Source organism: Equus asinus, chromosome 7 (genome assembly GCF_041296235.1).
Source record: "Equus asinus isolate D_3611 breed Donkey chromosome 7, EquAss-T2T_v2, whole genome shotgun sequence".
NCBI classification, from domain to species: Eukaryota; Metazoa; Chordata; class Mammalia; order Perissodactyla; family Equidae; genus Equus; species Equus asinus.
In genome coordinates, this window is record NC_091796.1 from 37,374,025 (window position 1) to 37,389,154 (window position 15,130).

The 15,130-nt window shown below is 40.4% G+C and overlaps 1 protein-coding gene across 22 annotated transcripts in view; it reads right to left on the reverse strand.

Annotated features, from left to right (window-relative positions):
- Positions 1-15,130, reverse strand: part of FHOD3 (formin homology 2 domain containing 3) — a 455,279-nt gene that overhangs the window by 182,061 nt on the left and 258,088 nt on the right. For all 22 annotated transcript variants that reach the window (XM_070513157.1, XM_070513160.1, XM_070513168.1 and 19 more), the window contains one exon: positions 2,793-2,887. In XM_070513157.1, the coding sequence (XP_070369258.1) occupies positions 2,793-2,887 (95 nt within the window). The remainder of the gene's footprint in view (positions 1-2,792; positions 2,888-15,130) is intronic.

A 15,130-nucleotide genomic window follows, 5' to 3' on the forward strand; every position in this document is an offset into this window, starting at 1 on the left:
TTTCTTATGATCCAGACATGCAGCAGTGAGAGGGGAGTATCAGGGGACACTGTGTTGGTTTTCTAAGTAAAAAGTGATTTCATTAGAACTACACTGAATATAAACTTGGTGGCTGCTGCTGTTGTTGACTTCCAGTCACTAGCCTGGAACCAAGCACCCCCTGCAGGGCCCTGGAAGACCTCTCTCTGACATTATACTGAGTGGACATGGGATGCGGGCATCACCCACGGTCCCTTCTAACAACACCGTAAGCTCCAAAGCTTAGGCTGGCCCTTGGCTTTATTTTCTTGTCCTTATGGTGACTGGCCCAGTGTTGAACACAGGAGCCAGAGACTATGATGGATCTTCCTTTGGGAAAATGAAAGATGGAGAAAGAAACCAGCCCTGATCCAATGCTGATGCCACAAGTGGCTGGGGAGGAGCAAATGCCCATCTCAGACCGAGGCTCCAGGAGAGATGCCAAGGGTCCTGAGCACTGCATTGCTGCACAGGGAAAGGAGGCTGGGGAAGCACAGTCCCTATGAACTCGTTCTTGAGAGCCTTTAATTGTATGCTTTCTCCATGATACTTAGAAATGCAATATAAGGATTCTCCTGTGTGTTCCTTTTTGGTTGTTTTCCTTACAGAAAGGTGCCAAAGAAAAACCGACAGGACGCTGTTGCAACAGCAAAGTCTCCGAGCCTTCCTCCCACCTACTGAGCAGAGAGAGACATTTCAGTCGGGCCTGTTTCCTTTTTCTCATCTTCTGTCTTTCTTTTCCTCCCCCATGGTCTCTTCTCTCACTTTGTACCATCTCCCCTCTTCTCTTCTTTGTGCCTTTTCTCTCTGTATCTTCTTTCCCCTTCTCCCACCCCACCACAGGATCTTGCCCTCCTGACTATTCCCCTTCTGATGATGAGCTAAAAGACTGTCACTTTTCCTATGGTAAGCGCACTAGGCTTTATTTCCTTTCAGAAAGAAAGTTGGTTGTTGGTGTTTTATCATGACCGTAATAAAGGTATAAATATTTCTTTATTCAGCTGTGACATATACCAAAAGTCAGTTTTTACAGCAAAATCTCCTCCCATCTCCCTAGCATTTAGGGTCCTCGAGACCATCCAGAGAGCCCTGGGGAGGGAACAGCTTCCAAATGAACATGAAGTTGGGGAGGGTCCCCAGCAGAAGGAAGGAAAAAACAGAAAGCACTGAAACAGGATATGAGATAGAGATCTTCCCTTGGCCTGGCTAAAGCAACCTCGTAGGCCCAGACTTTCACTCAGCTTCTAAGGTCACCTACAGCAGTTTGAAAATAGTCATTTCCATTTTCCATAGAAAACAAAGCCAAATTTAAAAAAAGAAGAAGGAGGAAAGATTTTCAGTCTCCTGAGAGAAACTATGGCTGTTTCTATTATGAAATGGGGAAAAAATGCTATCATCAATAATACCGAGAAAAGGAAAATTGAGAGGAAGATATAAGGGTCAATTAAGGACCTAGGACCCAATGGGTGTTGCACACCAGGGTCATCCACAGAGAAGTAGGCCTGCCCACCCACACAAAGGCACAATCACCAGGACTCTAGAAGTCTGAAAGGAAGATACAGCCTCAAACCAGACCTGTTCTCATCACCAAGTCAAATCAGGGCTCAGCGCTCCTGAAGTACAGTAGAGGCCTTGGGAAGCAGGTTATGCAACAGGCAAGACTAAGGGATGTGACTCACTGCTGGGAGCATGATGCTGGTGCACGCCAGCCTTAGCGGGCTCGCCAAAGTGGGGGTAGCAGTGAATACAGGGGTCAGCAACAGTATGGGCTGACCACATGCTCTCCCTGCAGGGACCCCAGAAAGCTGTGTTGATTCTGTGACCTGTTTAAGTTAGGTTCAAATTCCTCATCCAGGCCCTGGAGACTGTCCTCTGCCTGACCCTGTGGCCCACTACAGTCACTGTGATCTCCATGAGGCCCCACCCTACCTTCACCCCAACAGCTGACCACACACCAACCTTGGTTCATTTCTACCTGCTCAGGACAGGATCCCTTCTTACTCCATCTTCCAAAGGCCCCTCCAGCTAGGTCCCTCACAGCCCCAGCTGAGAATTCAGAGAGGACCAACCAGGGCCTCGCCCAGCTTCTGGCACACCTCAAGTGATGGGGTGGAGCTGCTCCCTTGGGGCAGCGCTTCCAGAGTGTGGGGACCTCGCAGCCATGGCTGGTCAGACACATGCCAAGGTCCATGGGGGAATTTAGACAGATTCCCACAACCAAGCTCTATTTTCTCAACTACAAAATGGGGATAACATTATTGACCTTATAGTGGTCTCATGTGGATTAAAGAAGATAATGCTTGTAAAGCACCTACTACAGTGCCTGGTAAATCTTTAATAAATATTGATTACCTTTATAATTGATGGTAGAGTTGAAAGGCAGTCTCAAATTCTTTCATATATATATAGGAATACACATTTGTACAATATACAAAAATGTACTTAACTAACTGATCATCTTGAACAGGAAATACAGCAGGTAAGATTGATATGATATCTACGGTATAATGTTCTAATTAAACATTAAAAAACAGACATGCTGAAAGCTTTTGATTAAATCTTAAAAGAAGAAAAAATAAAAAGGCATTAAAATTCATATGCTTTTTGCAATTTGAGTGTTTTTTAAAATCTATAAAATAACAGTCCTCATTTGTGCTGTGACAGGGCTGGAACAAATAGGGTTTCTCTCTGCAGAACCATCTCAGAGAGGGTAACAAAAAGAAAGGTGTGTGATACTCAAACTGAAGAAAATGTCAGCCATGATCCTCTCTTACCTTTGACCCAATGAGAGTGTACAGCCACTGAATGGTTTCATTGTGGTTTATTACTCCATTCATTCCATCCACGTACAACATAATTTGGCCCAAAGCTACAGAAAAGAAGAGAAAAAGAAGCAAGGAGACATTACGGTTTTATATGTAAATATAATCTTCAATGATCATAATGTCAGTGGAGATTTTCATACCTCAGGTACACAGCGTGTTAAGAACCAAATCTGAAGAGAATTCCTAACATCTGAAATTAGTGAAATCTCATTTCAGAGTGAAAGTGTTGACTACAGCAGAAGAAACAAGGGCTATTCCTGGCATCTGGGAGTTGCAATTAAGGCACCAAATCCCTTGATTGTGTTTCTGTGTGTCTTGATGTATAAAAGCATGTTTTTACGTTTCTATATCTGTGTGTAGACCCAGACGGGACAAAGACATCCACGAGATGGTGTCTGGGTTGTGGACTCCCGCTGGGACCAAGAGGACAAATGAAGCTTCCAAAAGCAACCTGTCTAGTGCCCCAGCCTGTGGTCAGGCAGGTCCCAGATTCCATGGAACCACCCTGAGCTGAAACAATTTTAATCCCTTAAATAAAGGATAAGTTGGTATTTAAATATCATTTGTAATTCTTTTCAAACATTTTCACATTAAAAAAATGTCAGAGAATATGAAAACAATTATTTGTCAGGCACCAAGTCCTAAATTCTTAGTTAAGGGAAATACAGTCACCACATATTGTCATTATTCATCAAAAAGAAAACACAAACCATGTTATTACCTTTTTTTAAACAAATATTAACTATACTTCTTCAGCTCCCTTACAGTATCAAAATAATTTGGACTCTAGACAAAGAACAGAAGTCTAAAGAAGTCAGTTTCCTAAAATCATGTCTGACCTCAAATCTTATTTCACCGTAATTAATTGGCATGGCATTGACATTTTTAGGCAACGTTTTTTCTCCCTGGTAACAGTAGGACATCTCATTTTAGAAAGTTGGAAAATACAGAAGAGTGAAGTGAAAACACTTCACAATCCCTTAACTTAAGATAATCATTCTCAATAAATTGATATATTTTCTTATACTCTTTCTTCTATGCATTACACACAAAATTTACATGTAGGTTGTAGGAAACAGTCTCGATGAAATGGTGTTGATTGAAAAGAGCAAAACACAAAATACTGAGTAAACGCTCATTCCAAGCACACAAATATATGTGGGATGTTAGAAAACTCATTATTACCCTATTTGGCAAAAGGTCAAATAACAAAACCACATGATCATTCTGAGAGAAATTATGCTCCTAAATACATAAAAACTCAAAATTTAAAAAAATTAACTCAACATATCCTTGACACAATGAACAGTATATTTTTGGAAATAACAGATTCATATTCTATTTAATGGTGAAACACTGGTGACATTCCTATTAAAATCAGGAATAATTAAAAATAGATGCCCAGTAATTCCACGATTATTTAACACTGCCATAGAATTTCAGGCAAATTTAATAAGATGTGAAAAATAATGAGAAGTAGGATAGTTAGAAACGAATGCATAATACTGTCATTATTTGCAAGTAATATTATAGACCCAATAAAGAAATCCACCTACAGAATTTAAAATGAAGAAATCACAATTACAACCACTTTCTCATCTTAATGAGAAATACGTAACAAAGAAAACAATCAAAATTTGATATAAAAACATAATACTAGATAAATGGACATATGACAGCAAATATGATAAAGGATTAAATGATTTATTGTATAAATAATTTACACAAATTGATAGGAAAATACTAAATGCCAGGAGAAAAAAGTCAAAAGCATATCCTAAGAGAGACAACAAGCTGGTTTATGGTAACACACAAAGTTGTTCATTCTCACTATAATAAAAAATGTAAATTAAGACAATAATGAGGTAGCGCTTTCACTTAAATTGGCAAAGGTATTTTAAAAAGAAATGATCAAGTATCAAATGCTAGGTATCAAATGCCTGCTGGTGGCAGGGCAAACTGACACAAATCCTGTAATAAGGCTATTTAGTGTTATAATTGTTGTCTAAATAGTTATCATTATTTAGTGCCTACTGTGTGCCAAGCTCTGAGAAGGCACTTTATGTGTGTTATGAATACAACAGCCCTGTGCAGTGGGTATTAGTACACCCATCTGACAGAGGAAATCACTGAGGCTCTGCAAAGTGAAGGAGTGTGCCCCAAAACCCATCACTACCAAGTGATGGGCCCACTTGCAGCCAAAGTGGAGCCATAGGTCCTCCATGTCTGTACTCAGAGCCTGAAAGGCCTCTCCAAGCTTTTCCCCAGACACTGAGATTTGAGGAATCTATCCTAAGGAAATAACTCTAAGTTTAAAAAAAAAAAAAAGATGAACCAAAGACATGCACTGAAGCGTCATCTATGATATCAGAATATTATATCATAGCTCTAGAACTGAGCATGCACAGTAATTTACCAAAGCTATGCCTTAATCTATAAAATGTTTCCGATAAAATAATCAAGAAGTATAAAATTATAAACCTCACATAATTCAATAAAACATTCAAATATTCATGCATAGAAGAAAAGGAAAACCCATGAAATATCAAGCATTATGACTGGGTGTATGTTCTTAGGATGTATTTTGTTCCTTCTTTTTTCTGTTTCCCTAGCTTTTCACTATGAGCATCTATTGCTTCTGTAATAGAAAACAAATATATAAAAAGGAACAAAATAAGATAGTACGATGTAAAGTGTTAGGTGCTTATCTTGATTTTTAGAATTTTTTACTAGCTCATCTCTCTCAGTGCACATCTCCCTAGCTCCCACTTCAGGGAAGAGCTCTGAGTGTTCAGCACATTTTACCCCGTTTTCCTTTTTCTTGTTTGTTTCCTCCTCCCCCTCCCAAAACAAACTGGCAAGTCTCTGGGACAGGGGAGTTTGCACCACAGTCCTTTCCCCACTCCGAGTTACACTGTTGAAGAAGAAAATCCAGAGGCAGATTTTAGCATCTTCTAAACCAGCTTTGCGGTACAGAGGAGAGACAATCCAAACTCTCCAGCTTCTGGAAGGTACATCCCTTAGAGGGGATCCTCCTCCCATGGCTGAAAAGCCAACAATGAAGGTCTCCACCCCAACTGTTCAGCACTTCTGGTAATACAAAAGCCCACAAAGCCAGGGCATGGCTCCCAAGGGGGAAGGCAGAGGAAGATTTCAAAGCCAATTTGAATTTCTGTAAGTTCTCTCTCTATGATCTGTGCCCCTCCAAGATTCCCTTAACGTATCACATTAGAGCAAGTAAGTCCCAGGAAGCTCATGTCTAATGGGATTTAAGTTTCTGACCACAGTGATTTGTCATAATATTTTGGTAATCAAAAGCTGTCCCAGTACATCTTTTGCACGTTAGCTCTAATGCTGAAGCACTCTTTCCTGTAAAACCCAGTGCAGACACAAGATGGCGCTAAATAGATTCAAGTGGGTTGATACCGCACTGACTCAACAGCAAAAAAACCACCAACCCAAACGCATGCCTATGAATAAAACTCGGAAAAAACAGGAGGTGGCATGGGTCACCAGAGCCATGAAAATTAGTGATTTGCATTTTCAAGAAGGATGAGGAGGATGAGAATGTCAGAACAAAGTGAGGAGTAACAGCAAGGTCTAAAAAAGTAACTGCCAAGGCATTCGCTGTTCTGCCACTCATGGAATTCACTCTAGGCATATTTGTTAATTTTTCTGTGCTTCAGTCTCCTTATCTCAAAAGTGAGACAGTTATACTGTAGTAACTATTCTGCTGGGGTGTTTCAGGGATTGAGTTAGAAGAGTGCCTGACTTACAGTAAGTGTTCAATAACCGTTAGTCAGAAAAACTCCCTCCCTGAAGTCGTGTCAATTATCTACAGAACAGGAGCACGTGGAGAACAAATCTGAAAGACACGAAGTCGGGGAGTAAGACCTCTCGGCTAACCACACTGGGCTTTGGTCAGGAGATGCGATGGAAGAATTCCTTGCCCGACCCAAAGTTACAAAGGTTTTTTTCTCCTATGTTTTCTTCTAAAAATTTTAGTTTTACTCTTTATATTTAGACATACGATCAATATTGAGATAATTTTTGTATAGAGTATGAGTTTTAGCTTGAAGGTTTTTTTTTATTTAGATGTTCAAATTGACCTAACACCACTTGTTAAAGAGGCTAGCCTGTCTTTATTTAATTGCTTTTTGCAACTTTGCCAAAAAATCAATTGGCTATGGTTGTGTGAGTGAGTCTATTTCTGGATTCTCTATTCTGTTCCATTGATCTTTTTGCCAATACCACACTATCTTGATTACTATAGCTTTATAGTAAGTCTTATAATCAGGTAATATGATTCCTACAATTTCATTCTTCTTTTTCAAAATTGTTTCAGTTATTCTTGTCCTCTGGCCTTCTCAATTTTCAAAGCAGCTTGTCTAATTCTACAAAAAAAAATCTTTCTGGAAGTATTATGGGAAAGGCATTAAATCTATAAATTCTGGGAGACGACATCTGCAAGTTAAATTTCTTTCACAGTCATAGTTAACAATAGCTATAGTAATAGCGCAGTCAGGTTATCTTGGGTGAATTTTGGTAGTTTGTGGTTTTTAAGGAATTGGGCCATTTCATCCAAGGTGTCACTTTTGTGTGCGAAGAGCTGTTCATAATATTCTTTTATTATTCATTTAATGTCTGGCATCTGTCATGATAGCCCACCCACCATTCCAGATGTTGGCAATTAGTGTCTTGTCTTTTTCTTTGTTGTTATTGTTGATTTTATTTTTCTTTTCAGAGAACTTTTGGTTCCACTGATTTCAACTCTATTTTTTCTTTCTTTTCAATTTCATTCATTTCCATTTATAATGTATTATTTCCTTCCTTCTATTTGCTTGGGTATATTTTTCTTTCTTTATTCTAGTTGCTTAAGGTTGGTGTTTATATTATTGATTAGAATACTTTTTTGCCAACATAAGCATGTAATGCTATAAATTTCCTTCCATGCATTGCTTTGACTGCATGCCGCAAATTTTGATTTTTATTTTCATTTAGTTAAAAATATTGTCTAATTTCCATTTGAGAATTCCTCCTCAATATATGGATTATTTAAAAGTATGCTGTTTAATTTCCAAGTGTTTGGAGATAATCCTTTTATCCCTTTGCTATTGATTTAAATTTCATTATGGTCAGAAAACATATCATATGATTTCAATCCTTTTAAAATTGTTATCTTTTTATGATCCAGGATATTGTCATCTTGGAGAATGTTTTATGCACACTTGAAAAGCATATGTATTCTGCTGTAGTTAGGTGGAGTGCTCTAAAAATGTCGCTTAGAACTAGTTGTTTGATAGTGCTGTTCAGTTTCTCTACAGCTTGCTGATTTTCAGTCTCCAGTTCTATTGATTAAGAGGAACACTGAAGTTTCCACTATAACTGAGGATTTTCCATTTCTTATTTCAGTTCTTTCAGTGTTTGTTTCATGTATTTTGAAGCTCTACAGGTTTTCTATTTCTGGAGGAATTGACTCTTTTATCATTATACTGTCCTTCTTTATCCCTTGCTATTTTCTTTACTCTGAAGTCTACTTTCTCTAAGGCTAATACAGCCCTCTTTTGATTAGTATTTGCATGGCATTTATTTCTGCATCCTTTTGCTTTTAAACTACCTATAGCATGATAATTAAAGTGAGTTTCTTACAAGCAGCATTTAGTTGGGTTTTGTTTTATGTATCCATTCTGATAATCTTTGCCTTTTAATTGCTACGTTTAGGCTAGTTACATTTAATATAATTCTTGGTGCTTCTGAACTTAGGTCTATCATTTCCAATTTGCTACCAAGCCCATCAGTGAGCTTTTCATTTTAGTTATTGTATTTTTCATTTCTAAATTTTCCACTTGGTTCTTTTTATATCCTCTATTTCTTTGCTGAGACTTTACCTTTCTATTCATTTCAATAGTGTTCACCCCTACTTTTTTATAGCAGCTGCTTTAAAGTACTGGCATTTTTATAAGAACTGCTTTAAAGTACTTGACAAATCCAGTATCAGTGTCACCTTGGCCCCATGGTCTGTTGATTTGTCTTTTCCTATGCAAGTTGAGATTTTCCTAGTTTATTGTATGCCAAGTAATTTTGGCTTATATCCCGGACATTTTGAAAATTATAAGACTCTGGGTTTTGTTTAAATATTACGGAAAATGTTGACATTTTTGTTTAAGCAGGAAATTAACCTGGTTCAGTTCAAGTCACAAGTTCTGACCTGCCTTTCATGGGCTGTGGTTCCAACTCCAGTTCAGTTTTCAAAGCCCTTGCTGTGCCATTTGGATTGGTGCTGCATGTGTACCCTCCAGTGGCTGGTCTGGGACCTGGACAGTGGTCTACCTTGTTGTTCGGTTCTCAGAGTCTTTGGCATGCTGTTTAGGGTCAGATTCATGCATGTACAGTTTGTGGGGAGCTCAGAGATTAGTAAAAATCTTTGCAGGTCACTTTCCTGAGCTCCTTCTTTGTTATCTCCCTGATACTTGTAGATTCCCTGGGGCTGCCTTCTTAGTCCTTCTACCAGAGAGCTGAGCCATTATTTACCCTACTCTGCCACTTACTTTCTATGACTGTGTCCACATCTGGGGCCAAGCAGTGGGAAGACAGAGAGGGAAAAAATACAAAAGGAGTTCATCCCAGCCCTCTTGTGACTACAATTCCTCTAAATCAAAGCAAAAGTTTATGCCTCTTTCCCTTGGAGTTTTAGGTGCCTGCAGGCCCCTGCTGTTCTCATGTTATTATCACAGCTGTTCTCACCATGGGATCACCTGGGGGGCAGGGGTGCAAGATAACAGAGAAAAGACTAAGAAACATGGGGGCTTTTGCACTCTGAGTGTCTGGATCCCTTTTCCTCCTACTCAAGTCAGAAGTAGACAGCTTCTTCTGGAACGCTATCTGTCCACACCAATGTTGACTTCTGGATTTCAGGATGATTTGAGTCCACACCAGGGAACACCAGAAGAAAAATGTTAAAAGGACCATCATAATGCTATTTCAAATTGTAGTCTTCTTCCTCAATCTGTCTGTTACCATTTATTTACTCTTCAGAGTCCTCAAACAGTTGTTATGTATTTTTCTCAGGTTTACAGTTGCATTTAATGGGAGAGACAGGTTCATGTGTGCTTCCTCCATCTCATCCAGAACTCCTCCTTGCTCTGTTTTTAGGATAAGAATCTAGCAACCAACATGGAAGGTGGCCTGGAGCAAGCAAATCCTATGGTGGTGGTCCACTCAGAACTTTGCCTCAACAGTCTAACCCCATGGTTTTCAATCCTTTCTCTCTTCTTCCTTCTACCCTCCTTTTTATTTTCCTTCCTTCCTCTTTATTTTCCTTTCTTTTTTAAAGCTGGAGGCCTTTTACTCCAAGGGTCTCTTAAAAGGAATCCTAACATGGACAGCAGGTAACTCCCAGTTGCTCAGCCAGAAGCAGGACTGGTGGGTTGTAACTGTCCCTCCCCACCTTAACACTTATCACCCCACACCCTGCCTACGGCAGTGGGTCCTAAGGGGCCCTGTTAACAGTACACAGTACCCAATCAATCACCCAGGCTAGATACTGGAGCTCACTGTATACTCGAATTTTCAAACATCAACAGTAGGTTATGAAATCAATCCAGTGAGGGCAGACTAGCAATGTATTTTTTTTTTTTCAGGAAACAAAACAGAATAGAAAACAGAGTGCATTTGAATTATTAATGTAAGGATTGTTTCTATTTTTTATTCTATTGCACATAAATATGAGGGTTTTTCCTGTAGGTCTCCAGCCACAAAAGTTTAGAATCCACTATTCCAGACTCCTTCCCTTCCCTTATCCTCCACCTCCAGTGAGTCACCTAGTTCCTTCCATCTTTCCTCTGAAACAGGCCTCAAATTCACCTTTTCTTCCCTCCATCACTGCCTCAGGTCCAGCTTCCATTGTGTCTCCAGGGTTAGAGCCACTACTGATCCTCCCTGGTGTCCCTCCCTTGACATCTACTCTTTTTCTAACCCGCAATAGATATTGTTACCACTGAATTTTCCAAAGCATTAACCAGGTCAGCCGAGGCTGAACATCTGGATCCCTCCTGCCTCAGGACAAGGACAGGGACCCTCACATCCGCAACCAACCTATCACCTTTTAGCTTCTCGCCCAGACCACCTGGGCTCCTGTGTCTGTGAATCTCCTGCTACCATCTAAGGGCTTCAATTCTAAGCCTGTCAATTTTCAATTAGTCACCCTGCATTTAAGAGAAGTCCTTACATATAAAATATATATTCATTCTACAAACCAGAGCTAGACGTAATTTTTTTAAAAAAAGGATTTCTTACACATTGGAGACATCCAAGACAACAATCTCACATTGGTTATTTGCCTGCTTCTTCATGTCCTTTCTTTTGGCCAAAGATGTCAAAAATGCCATGGAAGAAGTTGAAAGGTAATTCCTTCCCTGCAGAGTCCCCTGACTTTTTAAACAAAGAGCTCGTAAACATTGCTGCCCTGTGTAGTCTTTTAACAAACCCTCATCCATTCTTTCTTTTCACTAGATATTACAGCAATTTGACAAGTCACATGTATTCTGTAAACAGGCACAGAGATTCAACGGCTACAATAACTTCTTAAGGGAGTTATCCAGTTTAGGCCAAATATTGTTCATACAATGTTGTTGTTTTAAAAAAGCACCATTATAACTATAGGTAAATCACACGTTTTACTATAACCCAGCCCTTTGTATCTGCTAGACAAGGCTTTGGTTTGTAAATTAAGTATCCACTTGCCTATCTGACCCTACAGTTGCACCATGAAACAAACGATTCCCTAGTGAAGTCTGAGTATTTCAATGCAACTTTCTACATCACCTTCCTACTTTTTTTTTTTCGCATTTTTGGGTAAATTTTAATTTTGATATAATTTCAAAATTACAAAAAAGTTTCAGGAAGACTACAAGGAACTCTTTTTTTACCTGTATACACTTATCCAGATTCATTGTTTACGTTGTATACCATTTATCATTCTCTTTTCCTGAACTTTTTAAAATATGTTTTTAATAAAAATTGTATACATTTAAGGTGTACAATGTGATGATCTGATATAATAGACACAGTGAAATGATTACTAGTCAAGCTAATTAACATATCATCTCCTCACATAATTACCATTTTTGTGTGTGTATGTGATAAGAGCACCTGAAATTTACTCTCTTAGCATATTTCGAGAATTCAGTACAGTATTATTAACCACAGTCATCCTACCTGTACATCAGATCTCTAGACTTATTCATCACACTTTCCCACTCTTGCTTTTCTTTTCACAAAAGCAGTAGGAAGGCAAGACTATTCTACAGCCATTCCATAAGATCAGATACGTTACCAGTTGAAAATGTGACTGCAAATAACCTTGATTTATTTCAACCAAAAGTACAGAAGAAATAGACTATGAAAAATTAAAGAAAATTGCCTCACTACAAGGGCAATTTTTTGCTGCAAACAAAACCCAGGTCGCTAGGGGGGTTTTTTTGGAGAGAAGGAGGGTGGCCTGCAACTTGCCTACTGGGAGTGAAGACAGATGTTGCTGTGTTGTTGGATACAATCAGCTCTTCCCAGAGGCCATGGCAGCACAAGACTGACCCTGCTTTTCTCAACCAGAACACAGTAGGGGCTCTGACAATCGGCAGTGAGAGTCCTTAACCCAAAGTTATCTCCAGAGAGGAAAACAACCATTACTACCACCAAAACCTTATCTTCTGGAAAGGGCTAATTCATCTTAAAGATGGAATTTCAAGTTATTTTAATCAGATCATTAAAACTCACTCTTCTTAACTCTGAAATAGACTTGCCAACCCCAATTTTCCATTATTCACCAAAGCCTGCAGTAAATATTGAAAAGAGGTTGATAACGTTGACATTCTTGGAACCAAGTGGAGACCTTGGAGTCTGTGTTATTATTATTATTCTCTTCCACTTAACTGTTCGCCCTACATAACAAGCCCAGGCCCAGTTTTCCCCAAGGGCAACTGTCAAAGAAATACTCTTTCAACACTGATTACTGCATGAATATTAAGGAGAGTAAGCTGCCAATTCGAGACTGGAGACAAGAATTTAATCAGCACAAAGAGCTCCAACAAGGTGTCAAAGTTTCGAGTCCCCTGCTGACATTTAGCAGTATTTGCAATGCAAATTTTCAAAAACACTCTTAGAAAAATTACTAACCTCTCTCCACTCCAGAATGCCTGTTTCCTAAAAAAGTCCCCAAGATAAATTTTTAAATAAATCAGGCCTAAGGGCCTCTCTCAACACTTGCAAGTTTCATCAGTAACTCGCAGAGGAGGGAGAGCCCTCCACTCAGGGCCCCTAAAATAGGATCACTGGTGTGGTTCTTTCTGATGAACCTTCCCACCAGGACATTACACAGCCAAGCTCTCTGCATCCTCTTCTCCCATCAGATGCTACACACAGAACTGACTTGTTTCTGGACTATTCCTTCACCTTCCCACCAGCAGCAAATTTTAAATCCCAGATTCCTGTACTAAAGGGTTAAAAGTAGTCCCTCACCAGCCACCAACACAGCAGCCGCTGTTGTGGCCTCAATTACGCCTATGCTCCCTGGCCTCTCTCAATCTCTGCCGTTCCACATTCCCCCATTTTTTTAGATAAGGAGAAACCAAAGGAATGACGAAAGGTTTAATAGATTAGCAAGTTTTGAGCTGCTAAAAATTTCTGGCAGACCCCTAATTTCTCCTATGAAAAGAAAAGCAGTCATTTTAACTATCTGTTATATAATAATCTTTCAGGACTTACATCCAGTGAAATACCAGTGGAACCACACAGCCTCCCCAAGGTCTCCCAGAGCCAGAAATGAAACGAACCAGAAATGGACTCCAGAGGCTCAGCAGTGACCAGACCATCCTGCTCACCTCATGTGCTCAATGGAACCCTGGCTCTTCCCACAGGGACCTGGGGTGGCACCATGAGTCAGTGACAAGGGCTCACTTGACAGTGACCCTGGGAGAAGCAGCTCCTCCCCGGCCTATGGGAGGGATGCACAGGAGTTATACACGTGGGGCATCCCCCACAAATGCTTACCTGTATTCTGGGGTGACAGAAGAAAGAGGCGTGAAGCTTGGAGAGAGCAATTAAGCCCAAGCGGGGTGGGCTGGAGCTCATAAACGCCCCAATTCAGAGAAGGGTGGGTTTGGTAGGAGCCTGACTAATTAGAGGCTTTGGTGGAACAGGACAATAGAGGCATAACTTAAAGGATGGGCACACTCAGCTGTGAGAAGACAGATGAGCTTCAGGGCATAAGAAGAGAACAGGTGCCTCAATGGTTCCTTGGATTTCTGCTCTCAGGACAGTGCAGCACCAAGGAGGGTTCACAGAACTTGGAAAGGGAGAAGCTGGTTTTCATGTTGCCTCTACCATTTCCTAGCTCTAAAAAAGTGCAAGTTACCCAGGCTCTTGAGCCTCAGCTTACACATTTGTAAAATGGAAGATAAGTCCAACCTGGATCCCATGTTGTTAGGATGAAACAAGGTTATGGATTAGCACATATAATCCACATAGTGACGGTCAAGCAGCTCTTGTTGATGCTGTTATGTGAACTAACCCCTCTGGACTTCAACTCTGTCATCTGAGAGATAAAGGGTTTAACCTGAAGACCTCCAAAGTCCCCCAGCTCCAAAATTCTAGATTTCCATAACACTACTCCAAAGCAGCTTGCGGGGATGCAATATGGAGTGTCTGGCACTAGGGGGAGCACTTCTAATAGGTGTTTGTATATACCTGCAGTCCCGGGCATCCCAGATGTGACTCCATAAAAATCAGACATATACTTTTGGGCATTATTTAAAGCAATCAGAGCATACTTCCAGCATATTAGTTCTGTTTTTCTCACCATTTAGGATTTTGACACTTCTAAAAAACCTCCAACTTACTAAATTTCCCATCTTGGTAAATTCTACCAACTACTAGTGAATCAGCATCTAGAGGGGACTTGCTGCTGGCCCCCTGCAGGGTGCTGGCCCTCTCCAGGGTGTCTCCTCTGCGGCACCCCAAAAAGAACCTGTGTCCTCTGATGACCTTAGTCGCCAGCGTTCCAGGCACTTACCCTGCTCAGGGCTGCCAGGCAGGGCTGCAGGGGAAAATCATTGCCCAGGAAGCCTTAAACCACCACTCCCCACATCCTTCAGCCTCACCTCCAGCACCTGATTTAATTGGTCCTGGGTGTGGACCTGGCGTCCGTGTTTGTCAAAGTTCCGCAGGTGATTCTCCTGCACAGCCAGGGATGTAAACTACTGGTCAATGCTAACCAAACCAATACCTAAGAG